The sequence below is a fragment of the Stegastes partitus genome, unplaced genomic scaffold (assembly GCF_000690725.1).
Source record: "Stegastes partitus isolate 25-593 unplaced genomic scaffold, Stegastes_partitus-1.0.2 Scaffold189, whole genome shotgun sequence".
Lineage (NCBI taxonomy): Eukaryota > Metazoa > Chordata > Actinopteri > Pomacentridae > Stegastes > Stegastes partitus.
This window is the reverse complement of record NW_007577920.1, coordinates 132118-153856: the sequence shown is the minus strand read 5'-3', so window position 1 is coordinate 153856 and position 21739 is coordinate 132118. Positions and strand designations below refer to the sequence as shown.

Genomic DNA, 21739 nt, shown 5'->3' with positions numbered 1-21739 from the left:
CACTCACATCTGCTGTACACTTAATATTATCATTTTTATTTATTTTGCATTTGTTTTTATTAATGAACTTTTGAAACATAAATGAAGAATTTAAAACTTCATATTAAGTGATTTCTTAACTCACTATTTCATAATTATTGTAATTTCCAAAATCTGTATTGTGACATGGTTTGACTTTTATTCTTTTATTTATTCATAAATAAATTGTACATTTGTTTGTTATATTTCTATGATGTTATTTATAAAAGAAAATGTTTTAACCTATATGCCCTTCTTCCCTAGCCACTTCATCTCTACTCAGTAAAAGATAAAAAATAAATAAAATAAATACAACAAGCAGCATAGCGGGCTATGCACAGCCATATTTTTTTTATTAACAGATGATTGCACGCAGGATTTTAACAAAACACAACAAGGAAATTATCAGAAACAACGGGATAGAAGTTATCCTTTCAGCACCCATCATTGTACCTTTTGCTCAAAAGCACATACACACATAGTGTGTGGAATGATCTGTACAATAAATACTCATACCTGCTTCACATGCCACTTTTTAAGTTACAACAGTGTTATCAAAATGCACATGTACAAACACAAGTTCCATGTGAGGGAGAGAAGATGTCAAAGAATAAAAGGTGTGTAGTTTGTTGAGCAATAGGCACACACACACACACACACACACTTAGAAAACACCAGTAGCACAGATTCAAGTAAAGCACCATCTAGTAAAAGCCTGGTGTCTTACTGCAAAGTGCTCCAAACTGAAGTGTAAAAATAAAGACTTTACATGAAAAGCCCAAGAAATGTTTCGTCTATTAAGTCCCGAAGCAACAGATATCTGTCTCTCTGTCATACACACATATGCACGCACACACACTCATTCAGTTGAACTGCTATAAATAACATAGGAAGTAAGTCATCTTTATTAACTTTATAAATATTCCCACTGCAGCTACTTCCAATCAGTTAAATAGAATCAAAACATATGGTTATGTACCTGCGGCCACACTGTGGGCAGAGGTAAACCTCATTCACATCACATCTGTCAGTTTCTGTTGCTTATAAAACCTGTTCTCAACAGTGCACACAGCTGTGTTTCCTTCAGTAGTGGGACAGAACACAAACAAAAACTGAAGACTTTTTAGTTTCTTCATATTTCCTCCTCTGGAGTTAAAATAATTTACAATAGTAAAGTTTATCCAAACCACCACTTATCCAACAAAAAGTGCTGTATAGTTTCAAAAATCATCTTGTTGTACAACGCTTTGTAGTTGTGTGCATCTTTTTTATTTGTTACAGTAACATTATATTTGCACACAACTATGCCAGGCACAGCAGATCAAACCTGAAACAGGGAGCCTGCTTTTAAACTGTTATGTGTTATTATTTAACTGCGCAGCCTTTATCTTTCAGATCAGCTGACTAACCTGAAGCACTTTGAAGCACCTGCCAGCACTTTGAGCAACTTCTTGAAATGAATCATGTCCCTGCTTTCACTAATGTCAGTAATTACCTGTGTGTACAATGTTATCATAACTGATAGAAATGATGGCCATAACAACAAAAACAAGACCCAAGCTGCAATAAGCCTGAAGGATTCTTTAACTTCAGTCATTAAATCAGCCACACACTGTTCTTCCATGGCAGGCAGTAGAAATATGTCAGAATAGCAGCTGTGTTTGGATCATCACTGGTCCAGTGGCAGTGCGGTGTTGTTGCCCGACTGGTCAGTATTCACCTATAGCTTTGCTTAACACACTTTGTTTGAACCTTGCCTGGCTTAGCTGTTTTCTCCCTACCTTAGCCACCTCCTACTTTTTGCCACCCTGTTCTTCATAGTCACATTTGTTGTGGTTAATCCCCCAGTCCACCCTGTGGCACTGTAATTACATATTGCCCCACAGATCCTTGATCCATTTCATGTTTTTGTCCTCTTACATTTACCGCTAGTGCATATCTCGAGCTCAAAATCAAATCTCCTCTGTGCAGACTTATGACTGAGCCTCTGGTAGGGACCGGCCAGGTTCACAGGACACTAAGGGTCCTGCCACTACTAACCCATTTGTGCTGCGAGTTTTGGCTGCTGTGGCAGCTGTTACTGATGAGGAAGTACTGTTACCAGTTATGGTACCGTTGAGGTTCCGGTAGGGCCGCTGCCGTGGTAGCGAAGCCCTCCGGTGGGAGGCAGGCATGGTAGCTGAATCACGGAGGCACACTGAGGGGAAACTCAGACCCACCAGGCAGCAGCCTGGACAGGAAATTACCTCATCCTGCTCAGAAGGGGCACTATGGTCAGAATACAGAGTCTGGGCTTCACTGTAACCATTGGTGCTCCTTTCGCCACCCCACGGCACCTGCTGACCAATCACATGGGCCGAACCATTGTTGTTGTCCAGAGGTGGCAGAGGAGGCAAGGAAGGTGGTTCGTTAGAGATGGGAAGTCCCCAGCCATTGGTCCGTAAGGAAGAGCTGGAGGTGGAGGTCAGCAGCGGTCTTCTAGGTGATGAGTTCAGGACTCTTTCTGTTGGATCTGGAGACTTGGTACAGTCCATGGGTTCTGTTAGACATACACTCTCCTCCTCCTCTTCATCGTCCTCCTCCAGTCGCTCCAGAGACACCATCTCCAGCTCAATAGGATGACCTAAATCTTCTAATCTCTCCTCTTCCTTCTTTAACAACTCTCTCCTCTCAGTGTTGTTCAAATGTTCTACCTGCAACCTTTCCTCCACTGTCTCTGACACTTTTGTCTTCCTCTTTGTGTCATCCTCCACATCTTCCCCCATCTCTCCCTCAATCACTGCCACTCGGGTGTCGTCATCCTTTTCCCCCTCTTTCCCCACCATGTCCCTTGGCAATGCCACACTCCGGCTGATCTCTGGTGTGCAGGGGAGCGACTGACACCTCCTTGGTGGTGCTCGCATCCCCGGTGTTCCTCTGAGAATGTGAGGGGAGGCACATGGATCACGAAGTGCTGGGAGGGTGAAGGTCAGGGAGATGACAGACTTGCTGGGTGTGTCCAAGAGTTTACACCGACCCCCATTAAGGTCCTGTCTAAGAGAGAAGGGGTTGACCCGTGCAGGGGTCCCAAAGAGAGGAGGAGTCAGGATTGTGGGAGGTATCATGTCTGATTGGCTCCTTGCCAAACCTTGGCGCAGCTGACAGCGGTCTCCAGGGTGACAGGGAGAGCTGCGGCGCCGGTACGGGCTGACATCTGCCACTGGTTCTGAGTAAAAAAAACACAAATGACACATGCACAGTAAGCGAATACTTCCAGGGCAGGACCTGAGTATTGCTATTAATGGCCGCAAACAGTTAAGCCGCACTTCCACTGCACCGATAGAAAGGTACAATTGTTTACATGTGTTGAAAGTGTGTTAGTCACAGACAGCATGAGTCTGTTGCTGGCGAAAAAGATTCTGTATTAGGGTTGGTATTTCCCCATTGAGAAGTCTTATGTGCTGCCCTGTGATGGACTGGTGACCTGTCCATGGGGGAACCCTGACTTCACCCTAAGTCAGCTCAGATAGGCTGTAGAGTCATGGGGGGTCTAGAGCCTATCTGAGCTAACTTCACCCTAAGTCAGCTCAGACAGGCTCTAGACCCCCCATGACTCTACAGGGTAGAAAGCAGTGTATAGAAAATGGATGGATAGATGCTGTCCACAGTGCTCCATCACCACAATATGAGTGTCTATACAGATTGCTTTATTTTACTGTAAATAATTATTATATCTAGATTACATTTCAATTATAATCTTATAGTATATAATAATGATTAGTTCAAAACAATGTCCTTACGGAGTCTTACTCAAGAATATTATTTTATATACTGTACGTATGTGCAAATAAAGCAATCTTAATTCTGTTATAAAATTGTTTTGTGTTTTCTTTAAAAATCATGTTTTTGTTCTGTTTTGTTTTATTTTATCTTGTCTTGATGTCTGGCAGATAATTTCGTAGCAGCCTGTCTAACAGCATGTGCAGCCCTTTGGTTATTTCATGTTGTTTTAAACTTGCTTTATAAATACATTTGATTTGATTTGATCAGATTAAGGTAAGGGATACAGAAACACCCTCACTATGCTAGGAATTTAGATTTAAGATGCAGGCCAGTTCAGAGCATTCAGGACAGTAGCTATGTAGCCCTTTGTGAGCATCCAAATCCATAGTGCCATGAAAACTGTTTACATTTAATGGACACATTTCCACATAGTGAATTAGTTCCTTTTACCAAGTGCAATGGGCTTCTCTCTGTCTTCTTCACTCTCCATGCCTTCCAATGTGAGGACAATGTCGGAGAATGAGGGACGCCTCTCTGCACTCATCTAAAAATAACAGAAGGTAAAAGATCTATATTTATATGACACAGATAAGTCAGTATCTTAACATCAGCTCAAGTGCCATTCATTTGACCTTGGTAACATGCTCTCAGCAAACTCTCACTTGCTCGCTCAGAAAGGTCTCACAGTCTTTAACAGAATCTAACATGACATTATGGTTTAGTTAGACAGTGAGTGTATGTGTACTTACATTACAGCAAGTCACAGCAAGACTAAAGAGCGCAGGAGGACAATCCCCAACCATGTTCTCGAATGCATCCACGTCCAGACCAAAGTCCTTAGTGTAACACACACACACACAGTTTGTCAGTAAGACACACACACGACATCATTACATAATTTTAATCACTACTGATCCTAACCTAAACAAAACTACCTGTACCTTAACCTAACCTTACCCAAACCCTAACCTGACTAACTTCACTCCAAACTAGAGATGCAAATTTTAAATAATGTCCTTAAACAACAGTTGGCAACCTTAGCAATCAATAACCAACTAATTGGTGGCACAGCATGACATTTGTAGCTAATATGTGACCTAATATGGATCACATGACTTTCCAAGCTTCAACAGTGTATCTCATGTAGCATACTGTACATTCCTCATCGAGCACAACCAACTGTCAGAGGCAGTAAGTGATACTAGAGTAGTGGATTACTGCTTCTGTCAAACTCATGAGCCCTCTGGTTGAGAGTCTTTAGCGTCACAGGACACTTTCTCATGGTTGCACTTTACTAGTTTAACTCCCACAATGCGCTCTGCTTGCCAACACAGAACTGGCAGAAGTCCAATTGATTGCCTCCTTAGTTCACCCCAGTGGTAAACAGTAAGTGGCTACACCTGGTGGAACAACCTGATACTATAGCTAATCAACAATACATTATGCATATCTTCTCCTTTATTGGTTAATATATTTTTAACTGGGTAAATTACTAACAATTAATCAAATAATGATTAATCATTAACATTCCTACTCCAAACTGAACCTAAGTCCGCCTTAACCATAACCTAACATTACCCTATGCCCAGTGTTAAACCACATGTGCAGGCTGAGCTTGTGTCCAGCTGATGTAAATTTCATCCTGTGCCCGACTTTGCAACAGTCCACTCACACCCTTCTGCTCATGTTCCAGTACAGCCTAAAAATTTGCATTAGACAGCCTGTGCAGTGACTCTTTGTGTGCATACATAGACTTCATTGTACTGCTCAAGTGTGGACTGTGGACTCTAAGCTTGACTTCAACTCAAACCAAATCTTCACCCTACAACTGAATGGTTTGTTGGACTTGCTTTCTGGCCCCAGAAGAAAGCTAGGTCCTCACAATACAACTGTGACCAGATTTATGTCTCCACAATATGACCAATACAAGTACCTATACAGACAAACAGCAACCCACTGCGGACCCATACCTCTGTCCTGGGTAAGAAGTCGGGATCAGCTTCAATCCGGGCAATGATCTCACACAGGATGATGCCATACGCAAACACATCCACCTGAGCAGAGGAAGGGCGATGCATGTCAGTTCTGTCCTTATGTTAGCTTTTACAATGCACATGTTGGTTAGTTCGAGTGGCAAAATCAACCTTATGTCTAGTAGATATACAAAATCCACATTAATATTTTATTTTAAAGCCGCTGGTATTTGTGCAAAAAGAGCACTTGAATAGTGCTTGCCATATCTAAAGCAATTCCATCAGCTCTGGCAAAACTGTAAATGAAGTTTTTCTTTACTAGTTTCTATAAATTGTCATGTCAAGGATAAGCAGTATATTTCTGAGACAATCTTTCAAGTGGCTCTGTTGTCTATAACTGAAATTTGTTTATTAACTAAAAACAAAACATGAAACTGACATGGTGTCAAAGGACATCCAGTTGCAACTAGTCCATGGTGATAAACAACCAAACATTGTGCATTCATTATGGTGCTGTGCTGTAAAAGTAGAAATGCCGTTTTTTCCATCATCAACACCCTGTATAATAAAGACGGAAACTCTACCCTTGTAAGAGGAGTTCATTCTTTTATCAAAAAATTGCACTGTATTGCTCTAATACTCTAGTATGTAGACACATGAGCTGTACAGAAACCACAGATGAAGCAGTTTTACCTTCTCATCATACAGCTCTCCCCTCAGAACCTCAGGGGCCATCCAGTATGGAGAGCCCACAATGGCTAGAGGCTGTTTCTCCACACCATCGCTACAAAAAAAAAAACACATAAAAAGTCATGTGCTCAGTCCCTTGTGACCTTAGTTACAATATTTTTTAGATACACTCTGTCAACTAAATGATCTGGAATAAACACTACTGTACAATCAATACAATCCAATGCAACAGCTCTATAACATGTCTTTGTTGATTGGTCATTTATGATATTTTTTCATTTGTTTAAATGCTTTGCAAAATGTATAAAACGCCAGTCTTTCAGTCTTCACATATTAAAAATGAATACAAATTGTACTACCAATGATTCGAAAATAAAATAAAAATCCTCTTTTGTGTTGGTTTTGTCCAAGGAGTAATTATCTGACATATAATGCACAGACTCAGCATTGTGCCTTGATCCCAAGCATAAATAACCTCTTGTACTGTAATGGATATAAACTGTTTACTGTTTTACTTTCACACTATTGTTTTTTGTTAAAATTGCTCAAGTGTCAGCTTAAAACACTTTATCCTTTCTCTAACAACCTCCAGTTAGATTACTGACAATTACACACTCTTTCAAATGAGGTCACAATGGTGTAGAGCTGACAATGATTTCTAGGTAAGGAAAACATCAGAAGTTCACGCAAAGTATATACAGTGGTTAACAAATTTATTAGACCAACTGTCACAAGAACAATAAAATATACATATTTTAGAAATCTTGATCCAAATCCCAAATTTGTTCAGTAGGATATAAATCTGTGCTTTGACTTGTCAAGTCCATCAGTTCCAGAACTCCAGATTCCTTGCCGTAAGAAAAAACACATCAAGATTCCTGGTTTCACATCACTGACCTATAATTAGGGATCTTCTCTGCCAGGCCAAAGTCTCCTACCACAGCAGTGAACACACCGTTGTCACAGCGAACCAGACAGTTCTGCAAAGTGAAACATTTGGAAAGTTACATCTAAAAACCACAATTGGTGAAAATATCAATTAACACTCCTATTACCTTCAAATTTACTGACATCTTTTCTCCTTGGGGTCATTTTGACCCCACTTTAAACCTCCAGAAAATATCATAATTAAAACTGTTGCCTAAGTTTATGTGTAAATAGCCCTTTAAATAAAACTGAAAAAATGAGGTCAATGACTGATTTAGAGATGTTAAACAGTGAATGGGGTCAAATTGTTCCCAAAAATATTACAAAGGTTAAAACTATCTAAAAGTACCAAAATACATTTTCTCACTGACTTCTTGTGACACCAGAAACAGGAGTCCACTGTCCTAAACTGGGGTTCAGGCTACAATTGTAAGCCATAAAGCAGGGGTCAACTGATCATGTTTTTCAGGGCCAATATCAATTATTAATAAACAAGAGGCCAAATAACTGATATTTGGAACCATTGGATTGGAAATTTAAATTCTGATGTCAGAATTTAGAATAACACTAACTCCTACACAGACTTTGTAGAAATGGTTTTGTTTATTTATATTTTGAATGTGTTAACACATGACTTTCACTTTTCAGTGCTGATAGGCTATTACTGATCAGGTGTAACCAAACAGATAGTGCTGTGAGCGGGACATTGCTCTAGACCACTGTGTAGTGACTACAGATAGAGAGGCAGCTGCATCAGAGCCAAAGTAGCACATTTTGGAATTAATCTATTTTATTAGGAATTACATTATATAAATACCAATAGTGATAAACAAAGAACTGTGCATTCATCTGATAATTGGCCAGGCCAATAACTGGTTGACACTTGCAATAAAAATTGCATTGCCACTTGAACAACATCTAAAACCAGAACAATACTACATCATAATAGACCCCACTGATACACTGTACTATGCTGTATGGTAACTTAAAGTATTTAGTCCCCGTTACTATTAGGACTTTTTTTGTATTGTAGCTACATTTTTAAATGAATAAAGGCAGTTGAGTAAAAGGGTGGCTGTGGCTCAGGTGGTAGAGCGGTTGTCCTCTGATCATAAGGTTGGTGGTTCGAGTCCCTCCACAGTCGAAGTGTCCTTGGGCAAGACAAGACACTGAACCTGAAGTTGCTTCCAATGGCAGGCAGCACCTTGCATGGCAGCTCTGTCGTTATTGGTGTATGAATGTGTGTGTGAATGGGTGAATGAGAAACACATTGTAAAGTGCTTTGAGTGCCGCTAAGGTAGAAAAACGCTATATAAGCGCAGTCCATTTATCATATAGCTCTCATAATTCAAGTATCCGATTCTCGTATTCTTTACCTTGGAGGTGAGGTCTCTGTGGAATATACCCTTGCTATGCAGGTACTGCAGTCCTCGGGCAATATCCAGAGACAGACCAGTCCTGACGCCCCATGACAGATACAGGTCACTGTCCAACAGCTGCTCTAGGTTCCCTCCATTTATGTACTACAGAAAGAACAAAGACAAAAAAGAACAAGATGCCTGAAACAGCTTTTGCCTTCATATTTAGCAAATTACTAAAACACCGTGAAGCCAAAACTTGTTTTTAGATACTAAGTTTCAAAAACTAGTGTTGCTGATTTCTATGCTCTGAAACAGCGTTTCTCATCCTGACAAGTCCAGTTTTGTCAAATAGTGTGTCCTGTGATTTCCCTAATAAGAAGTGTTTTGAAACAGCCTTTGCCTTCAGAGTTATCATATTTGAACACATTCTGAAGCAAAAAAGAACTTGCTCTAGTGCATCTCAAAAAACAAAAATATCACAAACAAGTTTTTTCATCAGTTATTTAAGAAAGTGAAACTTTTATATATACTAAACCCAGTGGCAGCTGGTGAAAATGTTTGGTGAGGGAAATCAGATATTAGAATATGAATAACATCAGGCGCAACTATTAACAGGAATGCAAATTTTCTACCTTTGGAGGATATTCTAATCATCATCTAATTTAACATTACTAAGATTTACCAGGGCTACATTTCAAAACCATTCATCAAACTTTCATCAATACTTACAGGATCAGGACAAACACAAAACACACAACATAAATAATGAAAAAAAACACTATTTGAACAAAAACTTGTCTCTTCTCTCTTTCTGCTCAGCAAACTTCTCTATTACTTTTTTGGTTGAAGTCACTCATCTCTGTGACCAGCCTTTTCTCCATTGACAGCATGGCCGATGCATTAGGCCATCATGACAGTAGCTGTCATCTAGTAGGAGAGGAGGGGAAAGGCCGTGTGACACTGTCAGATATGTATTTAAAGCGCGGTCATAAGAACGTCAAAGGACAGTTTTGATACCCAACCACAGAAGCAAATAAAGACTAAATTAATTGGCTTACAGTAAAAATAGGAGGGTCTGGGACGCACCGAGCTGCGCCTCGTGAGAAAATCTGCAGCTGCCAATCAGAGCCTGGGCCACGGTCACATGCTCAAGTTTTTCAAGCTACATACACACTCATGTGGCCGGAGCCCCGCATCCAGGAAGTGTAAAATTAGTAAACACGCAGTAAAGACTAATTGTAAATCTGTTAATAATACAAATATTGTTAATATGGCACAATCTTATAAACATTAATAATTTTATTATTATTTTGTTATAATTAATTCAAATTAAAATTGTATTTGAGAACTACTTTTTATCTGGTAATTAGTAGTGGGGTGGCGCCCCTGCACCCCGCATTGACCAGCCACCACTGACTACACCTATTATGCATAAAGTGATATATTTTAAACATTTTTTTTGTTTTAATCTATCATTAGAATATTTCCTAAGATCAATCCAAAAAAAGACTTACAATACAGAAATGTCCAACTTCTGAAAAATATTTTTATTTATACACTCAATACTTGGTTGAGGTTTGGCATGGCATGGAGGTGGTCAGCCTGTGGCAGTGCTGAGGTGTTATTCAAGTCCAGGTTGCTTTGATAGCAATGTTCAGCTCATCTGTGTTGTTGGGTTGGTTGTTTCTCATCTTCCTCTTAACAATACTCTACATGGGGTTCTATGGGGTTCAGCTCAGGTGTGTTGGCTGTCCAATCAAATACATTAATATAATGGTCCACAAACAATTTGGCAGTAGTTTGCGCACCATGATTTAGGGTTAGGTTAGGGTGAAAGTGCAAAAGATTAGGGTTAGAAAAGGAAATCTGCATCTCCATAAAACTGGTCAGCAGATGGAAGTATGATGTGCTCTGAAATCTTTTGGTAGATGACAGCATTGACTTTGGACTTGATATAACTAAGTGGACCAATTCCAGCAGAAGACATGATGCCCCAAATCATCATAGACTGCCGAAACTTCCCACTAGACTTCAAACACCAGGGATTCTGTACCTCTCCACTCTTCTTCAGGCTCTGGGACCTTGATTCTCAAATGAGATACAAAATGTGCTTATATTGCCTCTCTGCAACACGCAGTCACACAGAGGCAACCCTCTCATTCTCCGGGGGTTTGTGAGTATCCCCACACCCACCCGGCACCTCTCACCCTGGGCAATTCTGGGAAAAGGAGAGAGTCCAACCCCTCTCCAGGAGTTTGGTTCCAGAACTCTTGCTGTGCATGGAGGTGAGCCCAACTATATCTAGCCAATAACGCTCCACTTCCTGCACTAGATCAGGTTCCCTCTGCACCAGTAAGGTGACGTTCCACGTCCCGACATCTAGACTATGCCACCAGGGGACGGTGCGCCCAGACGCCCGCTCCGACCTACTGCTTAGTGAGCACAGCACCCGACCCCGATTTCCTGCGCTGTGGGTGGTGGCCCCTTGGGTGGCAACCTGGTGTTACTTCTTCGGGCTGTGCCCGACCGTGCCCCACGAGGCACCAAGGCTCTACCACCAGAAGCTCTCTGGTGAGCCCCCCCCCCCAGGACCTGGCTCCAGGAGGAGGTCTTGGTTTCCCTATTCCGGGCAAGGTGACGGCTTTCCCCTTTTTTGTTTCCATCAAGGTTTTGTGAATCACTCTTTGTCTTGCCCCTTCCCCAGAACCAATTTGCCTTGGAAGACCCTACCAGGGGCTAATCCCCTGGACGACATAGCTCCTAGGATCTCAGGGACACTTAAACCCCTCCACCGCGATAAGGTGGCGATTCATTGGGGAGCCAGATAAAGCTATTCAGCACATTTTCAGGCAACAGAGTCCTCTGGTGGTAAAGACAAGTGTTTTTAGGCTTGTTTGTGCTATCTACGGTAACCATTGAACAGCATGTAAACATTACATTAATGGTGTGTAGAAAAACCTGGTATCCCATAATTGTAAATAGAAACACACTACGATCACTCAGACCATTTCAGCATTTTTTTTTCATGTGATGTTTTAGGTATTGTCTCTGCTATCTGCAATTATCAGTATAACTAAAGTTATGGTATGAATGAAACAGCAAGGTAGAGAGAAAGGACAGACAAATGAGAATAATAACATTTATTAATTTTAAAGAGGCTGTAAAAACCAGGAATTGTAGTAAGCATAAATGAAGTAAAATGATGGCCTTACCTCTGTCAAAGCATGGAGTTGACCTTCATGCACACAAACGCCAAGAAACCTGAGAAGTGAAGAAATATGATTAAAACTACTACATGTCATTATCTGTCACTTGTACTTGTATCTGTTGAAATGCACCCTGTATTTGAAAGCCCCCTACTTGTATAGCTAAAGTATTTTTACTATGTTGTCTCCTTGTGTTCCTTAATAGTAGAACAGATGTGCTAAAGTTAACTTTGAAGATGTTTTTATCTGGAATCAGATTTGTTAGTCAGAGCAAGAGTGTATGGAGAAATGAGTGTGGATTGAAAATTTCAGTTTCTTTTATTTAAAATAAAATGTACAACACAACAGTGGGGGAAAAAGTGAAGGGGTCTGAATACTTTGTAAATCCATTGGACTTTTTTAGCCAGTGGCGATACTTACTACATTCTTCTGTGGATATTAACTGTGACTTTTTGACAGTGAGTGCCAAAAGTAGTTTTTTACTGCCAAAGGTTTGAATCTTTAACATTCAAGGCAAAACCGATGCAGAATTATAGCCAACCAAGACTTCTTTCAAGCTCTGAGCAGACATTAAACCTCAGCACATACTGAAGCGTCACTAAACCTAGACCTTACAAGCAGCAAGTTTTTCAATGAAAGAAGATACTGAATTAATGAATTTATACATAACAGAACATGAAATGAAACACTGGTGCATTACAATAATAGCACAGTGACTGGATCTTAACAAGTGGTCCAGAGGGGCACAACACTGACTGAGGTAAAAACTGAAATTTTAATTTATATATATTTTACCGACCTGAGTATGTTGGGGTGACAAAGCCTGTTCATAAGCTGCACTTCTCGTAGCATGTTAGCTTTGTTGCTGGTGAGTGTGTTCATTTTCAGTGCCATCACCTGTCCTGTGATTCGATGCTGCACCTGAAAAACGAGAGGATTTACAATAAGTAAGTCACAAGGAGGAAGGATGAGATGTAGTGTTTCACCTCCAAGAAAAAAAAAAAATGCAGTTAGCCTCTCTACGACTACATAAAAACCATCCCAAGAATCGTGGGGCCTCATTTATCAGCAGTGCGTACACACAGATGTGTGCGTAGTGAGTGCATACAAACATGAGGTTGGAGACATATGTGGCATTTCCAGCCATCACTGAGCAGGATCATCCCAGCAGTGTTGGATGTCATAATTCCCCTGGCCCCAGCCTACATCCAGTTCCCTTGCAGTCATCAACAACAAGCCCAAATCAAACAGGGAGTTCACGCTATCGCTGGATTCCCAAATATAATTGGAGTCATAGACTGCACCCACATCGCATTCAAAGTAGCATCACTAAACAAATTTATTTATGTTAACAGAAAAGGGTTTCATTCAATCAATGAACAAATATTTTCTGATGCACATTTGCAGCTATTAAACGTTGTTGTCCGGTGGCCTGGAGGAACGTATGACTCATTCATTGGGCAGAACAGCTCTATGGGTTTTTGTCTCCCAGCAGGAGCTGTTGAAGATGGTGAGTATTGGTGAGTGTTGCAGAGTGTGAAATGCTTTTGCTGGACTTAGTATGGTTATTAAAACATCTCTTAACTGTATCACAGGCAAGGGCAACATCAAATAAAAGGGACATATGATCAGAAAACACTGTGTCACAAATCTGTAGGTTAAGAACAGGCAAACCATATGATAAGACAAGATCAAGTGTGTGTCCGTGTTCTTGTGTGGGTCCAGACACAGACTGCACAAGATTAAAAGAGTCAATGAGGTTTAAAAAGTCCTTTGCCATTGGCTTATCAGGACAACATACATGAACATTAAAATCACCAACAATAAAGACGCGGCCATATTTAGGCAGAATTTCAGCCAGGAAATCAGAAAAATCATTTAAGTCCTTATTGTATTTGGGAGGCCGATAGACCACAGCACACAACGTGGGAGAGTGACTGAGCTCAAATACACCCAAATCAAAGCTAGTGAAGGAGGATGAAAGTGATATCTGCGTACATTTATAGCGACTCTTAAAAACAGTGGCTCCTCCTCGGCCCAACGTCTGTGGGGAGTTAAAACAGCAGCAATCAGGAGGTCAAGTTCAATGAAAGCGCTGGACTCACCAACACTCAGCCACGTCTCAGTCACACAAAGAATCCTCAGGACGTAAAGAAATCCTTTACGATAAAAGTCTTGTTTGTTAGTGATCTTGCATTCACCAGACCAATCCTGGCAGGAAACAGTGGGTCTGCGGCATTAGCTGTCCGGGGGGCCCAACACAGAGGCCGCAGGTTGTTGTGATTCACCCCACGTCAACGGGGTCGAGGAGAGCAGGGGCTGGAATAACACATGCAGGCCGACGACAGGTATCAGTCAGACGCCAACAGGATCTAGAGAGCGCCAAAGAATAACAAGGCCAGGCACAACTTCAACCTTAGTCCAGGAAGCTGAATAAAATCCCGCCAGACAAGCCTTTTGCCTCACCAGCCAACCGCTGCATCTACCCTGGCGGCGGATGCACTTACACGGTGAAGGAAAACCCAGGGCACGGCACAGGTGAGCTGGGATCCCCTCCAAGAGCGGGGGTAAAGTTCCACGTCCACCTTTATCCAACTAAACTAGATCTCTGGCAAAAAATCAAAGACCCAGTCGTACGCAAGTAGAGAGTTGACACTCAGGGCAACAAACGAGACTAACAGCACAAAAACACACAGCACTGACAGTGACAGACGGCAAGCCACACACACCAGTGCCATTTTGGAATCCATCCAGCAAAGGTGAGATTTTGAGATTATGCTTAAAACTTTTTGATAAAACTTATTGTTAGGGCTGGCTCATGGCCACCTGAGCTGTCTCTTAGGTATGCTGGTACACAGTGCTGTGTAAAAGTACCAGATCATCAACTGAAAATTGGATTCATCACTGAAGAGAACCTCAGCCCAATCATTAACAGTCCAATCCTTGTGATCCCCAGCAAAGAGTAACCGGGCTTTCCTCTGCCTTTCGTTGATGAAGGGCTTCTTCAATGCCCTGTGTGACTTCAGACCAGCTTCAAGAAGTCGGTTTCAGGGGGTTGCGGTTCCGTCTCCTTCAGTGATGGCGGCATAGAGAGAGGTCTCCCCTGACATAGCTTTAAAATATCCTGCAAACTTGTGAATTAAACCCACCAAGAACAAAATCATTCTGATAAACAGGACAACAATGAAAACGAGAGCAAAAAGCAAAAAAAAAAAGTACGGCTGAATTAAACGAAACAGACGAAGACTCACGAGGCACGGAATGCTATGCTGGCAGAAAAGACGGCATCAAGCAGAAAGCTAACAAGAAGGTAAAGGTACACATGGAGAGAATTTTGCGAGAAATTCAAGAATTCCGAAAAGAAAGCAACTGTCAGCTGGAGGATATTAAGGACAAACTTAACAAGACAAACCAAAGAATTGAAGAAGCGGAAATTTGCATTGATGCCGTGAAAAATAGACAAACAACTGAGCAGGTACTGAGACACATGCTAAAAATCCAGGCTCAACACGCAGAAAAGTTACTCGACCAAGAGGGAAGAGCGAGGCGAGATAATATCTGAATCTACAACGTGCCGGAGGGTGAGGAAGGCAACTCCATGATAACCTTTGTAGATAATGTTTTCAGTTTGTGTTCTTTCTATTGTGCTCCACTCCACTAGAGACAACTCACAGCAGACTTGTTATAAGCAGGCAGAATTCTCTTACCAAAAAGATGACACGTGAGAAAATTAGAATAACTTCCTTCAGTGTAAACGGTATACTCAGCCCAATAAAACTATCTAAGATACTTTCTAAAATGAAAAAAGAAAAGGCACATATTGCATACCTACAAGAAACACATCTGAATGATGTCGAACATGAAAAATTACAAAAAATGGGTTTCACAAAAGTTTATTTCTCTTCATTCCAACCTAAACGTTAAGAGTCGCTATCCTAATCTCCAATAAGGTCACTTTTGAACAGATATATGAACGAAAGAACAAGGAGGACAGATTCATTTTGGTAAAAGGAACACTAAATTCGCCCTGCTTAGTGTGCACCCTCCACTATGTAGTGAACTTGCAATAAACAACAGAGAACACTAACATCATTAAACTGTGGGTCAGCTTTTATTAATGATTTCTTTTGTGTCCCTGCAGCATCTGAAAACAATAGGCCAGCTTTTAATGTTAACAGGGGTTAGACCACCAGTGTTGCAGGTGATCAACATGTGCTCAACTTGTGAAGCTGCAGCTTCTGTGGGTCAGTGGTAATGCATGACTGGATGGGTCATTGACTGGTAATATGTGCTCTCAAAGCTCAGCCAGTGTCTGGACCTGCAAGTGCATGCATCCGTGTGTGTGCGTGTATATGTGCATATGTGTGTGTGTGTGTGTGTGTGTGTGTGTGTGTGCGTGTGTGTGTATTAATAGCGTAGCACTAATAGGCTTTCTGGATTTCCAATCACTCCTCCTGATCTGCACAAATCCACAGGGCCATTACTGAGACCTCAGCCAGCAGCAGATATGCATGAACAAGGATGCATGGGTGCACACACTGAGGAAAACAGCATACCGAGTTTAGCAATGATAGACACACAGTCAGCACCATGGACAGAGCCTGCAGCTATAAATGCATTTGGAATTTGCCTGCCCAGCTAAATCTGCTTTTCAGCTATGTGTGATTTGTGTTATTTATAATTATATTTCCAACTTGTGCAAACAGTCCGGTACTAGTTTTGAAATATTTTTCATTTTTGAACAGCCACTGTATAATACATAATGAGCTTTATTAAGAACTTCACACAAGATACTGTGCGCCAAGTACAATATGCTGTGTATCATAATCGTGCACTGATGTTAAGGTGAACTATGAGGTATCATCTGTTAGTAAATGATGGCTGTGTGGTTAGTTGTAGTCCAGTGTTATACTTGTCTGTGCATCTGAATAGTTAAGTTTTGTAACAAGAGCAGCAGAAAGACAATTAAGAGAATCCTCCTGGCTTGTCTTAGTGTTCAAACACAAACACTGGGTACACTGCAGTCTACAAGTCCACAGGACGGAAGTATAAGAACAGCTTCTCCCCTAATGAGTAGTCCAACCACCACATGTCAAGACCTAGCAAGTATCCTTCCACATTTTGACAACACTATATGCAAGATGAAGAGCAAAAAGCAAGGAAAAGTGAAAAAAAAGACAGCAGCCTTGAGCAGGATGCATCCAAGTGCACTAAAATAAGCAGTGTGTTCCTGCAATTGGCCAGTGCAAGTACAGATTTTAAACTATCAAAATGATCACTTTATTCAGTTTAGTTGGCCAGTAAACTTAACTGGAATTCTAGTACATGAACAAAGGGTGAAGTGCTATGCCATGCAAGTATAAGCAATGGAACATGGTGGTGTAGTATGTTGTTGTCACAGCTGATCAATAACTGATAATACCTGAACTGCATGTCATTGAATTAACAGATAGGCAGGCAAAAGCAATGTACTTTAACTTCTGTGAGCGAATTTTGGCAAGTTTAAAATACTGGCCCAAATACATCTCAGAGCATGCCAAAGACAGTTTGCAAGCCAAAAATTACAAAACATTTATTTTAAAATTGTATCTTGTTTGTTATGGTTTGTTTTGCTCTCCATCTTGGTCTTATCCATGTGATTGTCCTCTGGTTTGTACGGTAGTTTTATTAGCCTTCTGTATTTTTTAAATTTAGGCCCGGAGGCTTGTGGGGCAGTGATTAGCACTGAGGGTCCTGGGTTCATGTCTCATCCTGGGACCTTTATTTATGATATATTACTTGCTGTGCTGCTCAGTCTTACAGTCATGGACAGAAGTTTAGATACACTTGTAAAGACTATGTACAGTTGAAACCAAAAGTTTACATACATTGTATAAAAAGACAAAAAAAATGTTTCCACTGTCTGACATTAAATCAGATTAAACTTTTCTTGTTTCAGGTCAGTTAGGACTACCAAAATTATTTGTATTTGACAAAAATTTTTTTAGAGATTTTTTTTATTACTTTCTTCAAATTCAGAAGTTTACATACTCTAAGACTACTTTGTCTTCAAACTATTTGGAAAGCAGTAATGATGATGTCACACCTTTGGAAGCTTTTGATAGGTTAATTGACAACATCTGAGTTAATTGAAGGCACACCTGTGGATGTATTTTAAGGCACACCTCAAACACACTGCTTCCTTTTGTGACAACATGGAAAATCTAAAGAAATCCGCCAAGATATCAGGAAGAGAACTGTGGACCTCCACAAGTCTGGTTCGTCCGTGGGCACAATTTCCAGATAGCCTGAAGGTTCCACATTCATCTGTTCAAACAATTATATACAAGTATAAACACTATGGGAATGTCCAACCACCAGTTCTGTCAGGAGGAATGGGCCAGAACTCATCAAACTATTGTGAGAAGCTTGTGGAAGGAAACCCAAAACGTTTGACCCAAGTCATACAGTTTAAAGGCAATGCTACCAAATACTAAAGAAATGTATGTAAACTTCTGACTTTGAAGAAAGTAATCAAAAATTCTCAAAAAAAAAAAAAAACTCTCTCTCTCATTTTTCTGGCATTTAGCAAATAGAAATAATTTTGGTCGTCCTAACTGACCTAAAACAGGAAAAGTTAAGCCACATTTCATATCAGATAGTGAGAAAAAAAGAGGGTTATGTGTCTTTGTATACAGTGTATGCAAACTTCTGGTTTCAACTGTATCTACATATATGAAAAACATGTCAACAGACAAACCCTCACCCTTCTACTAGGTTGTACATTACATCACCAGCATACCCAGGCCCACGGTATTTTATGCATTTCTTTTGTTTTCTCCGACATATTGAAAAGAAACCAAGCTGTGTTAATACAGAACTGAGGATTTTACTTCATCACAGAGACCACAGACAGCTCAGCAGAAGCAAAGCCAATTCATCTTGATTTCCCCCCTGGATGCTGGTTGTAGTATACGTCATAAACAACCACTATGTTAGCGGATGGAACTTAAGTCAAACTTGGGGTAAAAAAAAATTTAAAAAGTGAGTATGTTTCTGATACATTTTTCCCAAATATGGTTAGGACATATTCCGTGTCCCTGTGTTCAATTGTTCATTTTTCAGAGCAGTTTTTTTTTGATTAATCACTTTATGTGATAAAAATGATGTATGTCTTCCTGCTGAATAAATGGTCATGTAGGTAACTACAGACAGCTACTTAGAAATTGTGCATAAGAACATGGAAAGACAGTTCCTTTCCTCAACCATGGGGTTTATCGTTGTCTAAAAACACTGGGAAAAACACTTAAGAGCCATACAGAATAATTCACTCTAAATTAGAGAAGCACTTTACTCCACAACCTCATATAATCTAATTGATCTTTCTTTATACATGTGTATGTGTTCTTCTTGTATTTACAAAAACTTTTTAATCCTTCAGTAGCAAATTCCATAGATTGAAGCCACTGATGTACAAATATTTAAAACAGTTTGTGCAAGCTGATGCTGAAAATTAAATGCTCTGCTATCGGCCCTGTGCTCTCAACTAAAAACGAACAAGCAATCTGGTAATACGCTGCTTTTTGCCATGTAGATATTTTGTGAGCGTGTGGTGCTAGAACAAACTCAGTTGGATTTATCCTCTGGAGACAATTGATTACAATATTTGTTGAGATATTTCAGTGTGGCCCAAAGTGATACAGAGACTGACCAACATTAGCATCCTTTATGTCCTTGTATTTCTTGGCCCAAACAACTATCTTGTTGTTGTTGTTCATCCTAAGTAGTGGTTTCTTTGTAGCAATTTGACCATGAAGGTCTGATTCAAGCAGTCTCTTCTGAACAGTTGATGTTGAGTTTGTCCACTACTTGAACTCTGTGAAGAATTTATATGGGCCATCATCTGACATGCCGTTAATTTGCAGTTTCTGAGGCTTATAACTCTAATGAACTTATCCTCTGCAGCAGAGGTAACTCTTCCTTTCCTGGGGCAGTCCTCATGAGAGCCAGTGCCATCATAGCGTTTGATGGTTTTTTGCGAACGCACTTGAGGAAGTTCTTGAAATTTTCCCGATCAGCTGACTCATGTCTTAAAGTAATGACGGACTGCCATTTGTCTTTACTGACTTGAGTGGTTCCTGCCATACTGTGGTTTAAAAAGTAGTCAAATAGGGCTATCCACTGTGTACTAACCCGACCTCTGCACAACACAACTGATGGTCTCAAACACATTAAGAAGGCAAGTAACTCCACATCTCTTGACTCTTGACGAGGCACAACTGTTATTTCAAAACCATTCCAGGAGATGACCTCATGAAGCTGATTAAAAGAGTGTTAAGAGTGTGCAAAGCTGTCATCAAATCAAAAGGGGGCTACTTTAAAAAATATAAAACATATTCTGGTTTGTTTAACAGTTTTTTGTTTACTACATAATTCCATATGTGTTCTTCCATAGTTTTGATGTCTTCAGTATTAATCTACAACGTAGAAAACAATTAAATCAAAAACACTAAATAAGAAGGTCCACACTTTTGACTGGTACTGTGTATGATATAACAAAAGAAAGAACACTGAACAGTCGTCTATAGTGATAAAGGAGAGGACTTTACATCTCTGGAAACTATTGTGGCAACATTTTCAGTTCAGACAAAAGGGTTGACTTCAGGTCTTGAACAGTCTTGAAAAAGCTCTGAAAGACTGTACACAACAATGGAAGGATAATCAACTGAGCAATTGTAAATAGAATATTTTTACTGCTGTTTGTTGGATCTTAGTTGAGACTGCATTCACTAAATTATATCACTGGGAACTATGGTTATAGCTGCTGAAATCTGATAAAAGCAACAAACAATTGTAGCTCATTTCATCGGCTAGAATTTCCATTATTCTTTATATGATGTTGAAATACACATCAAATTAAATTTTATGTGATCTTAAAAAGGTCTTTAAAAATCACAATAAATCAAATATATAGGTGCTTTGGTGAAGATGAGACGATTACGAATATTTGAGCTGAATTAAATTCAAAGCTATATTTATTTATTTTACAGTCCTTTTGTTAAATATTATAAAACAATTCAAGTTCCTGACTGCATTTCTGGAATTATGGATAGTGCCTTTTTTGACTACTTTTTCCGTAATATATTTCCAAAGCAATACATAATAGAAAGGGCAATTCACAATCACGACATAATTCTGTTTACACTTTCCAATACCAAACAATAGGAGGGTGAAGAAAATTCTTATTTAGCCTGCCCTTTACTAAAAACATTAATAACATTAATAAAAATAGATGGACAGTCACACTTATAGCTATTTAACATCCAATAGTTTTATCAATATGCTACAGAATTGTCACCAATTTGTCCTCAGTAACTGATTGTCTGTATACGACATGACACAAAACAATTTACATTTTTGTTTAACAGTTTAAAACCCAGAATATTGAGTTAATGGTAAAACTGGGGAGACTAGTGAATCCTCACATTGGAGAAGGTGGGAGCAGTACATTTTTTCCTTCAAAATTGTTTTTGTTAAATGTATCAGAATTGTGGTTGGTTCATTTTCTATTAATCAGTTAATCACCATCAGAATCCCACCATCAGTTTCCTCACCAACAGGCCACAGTTTGTGAGGACACAAGGCTGCGTGTCTGAGACGGTGATCTGCAGCACAGGGGCACCTCAAGGGACTGTTCTGGCTCCTCTCCTGTTCTCCATCTACACAGCAGACTTCACCCACTACACAGCAAACTGCCACCTGCAAAAGTTCTCGGATGACTCTGCCATCGTCGGTCTCATCAACAACGGAGACGAGAAGGAGT

General features: G+C 40.1%; 1 protein-coding gene across 1 annotated transcript in view; it reads right to left on the bottom strand.

The window, feature by feature from the left end:
- Positions 1 to 357: 357 nt before the first annotated feature.
- The window catches only part of tesk1a (testis associated actin remodelling kinase 1a), a 23262-nt gene continuing 1880 nt past the window's right edge, over positions 358 to 21739 (bottom strand). The window contains exons 3-11 of the mRNA XM_008280261.1: positions 12737 to 12858; positions 11944 to 11992; positions 8747 to 8893; positions 7341 to 7423; positions 6447 to 6537; positions 5751 to 5834; positions 4530 to 4616; positions 4231 to 4324; positions 358 to 3223 (exon numbers count right to left, since the gene is read on the bottom strand). Of these exons, the coding sequence (XP_008278483.1) occupies positions 1992 to 3223; positions 4231 to 4324; positions 4530 to 4616; positions 5751 to 5834; positions 6447 to 6537; positions 7341 to 7423; positions 8747 to 8893; positions 11944 to 11992; positions 12737 to 12858 (1989 nt within the window). The 3' untranslated portion in view covers positions 358 to 1991. The remainder of the gene's footprint in view (positions 3224 to 4230; positions 4325 to 4529; positions 4617 to 5750; positions 5835 to 6446; positions 6538 to 7340; positions 7424 to 8746; positions 8894 to 11943; positions 11993 to 12736; positions 12859 to 21739) is intronic.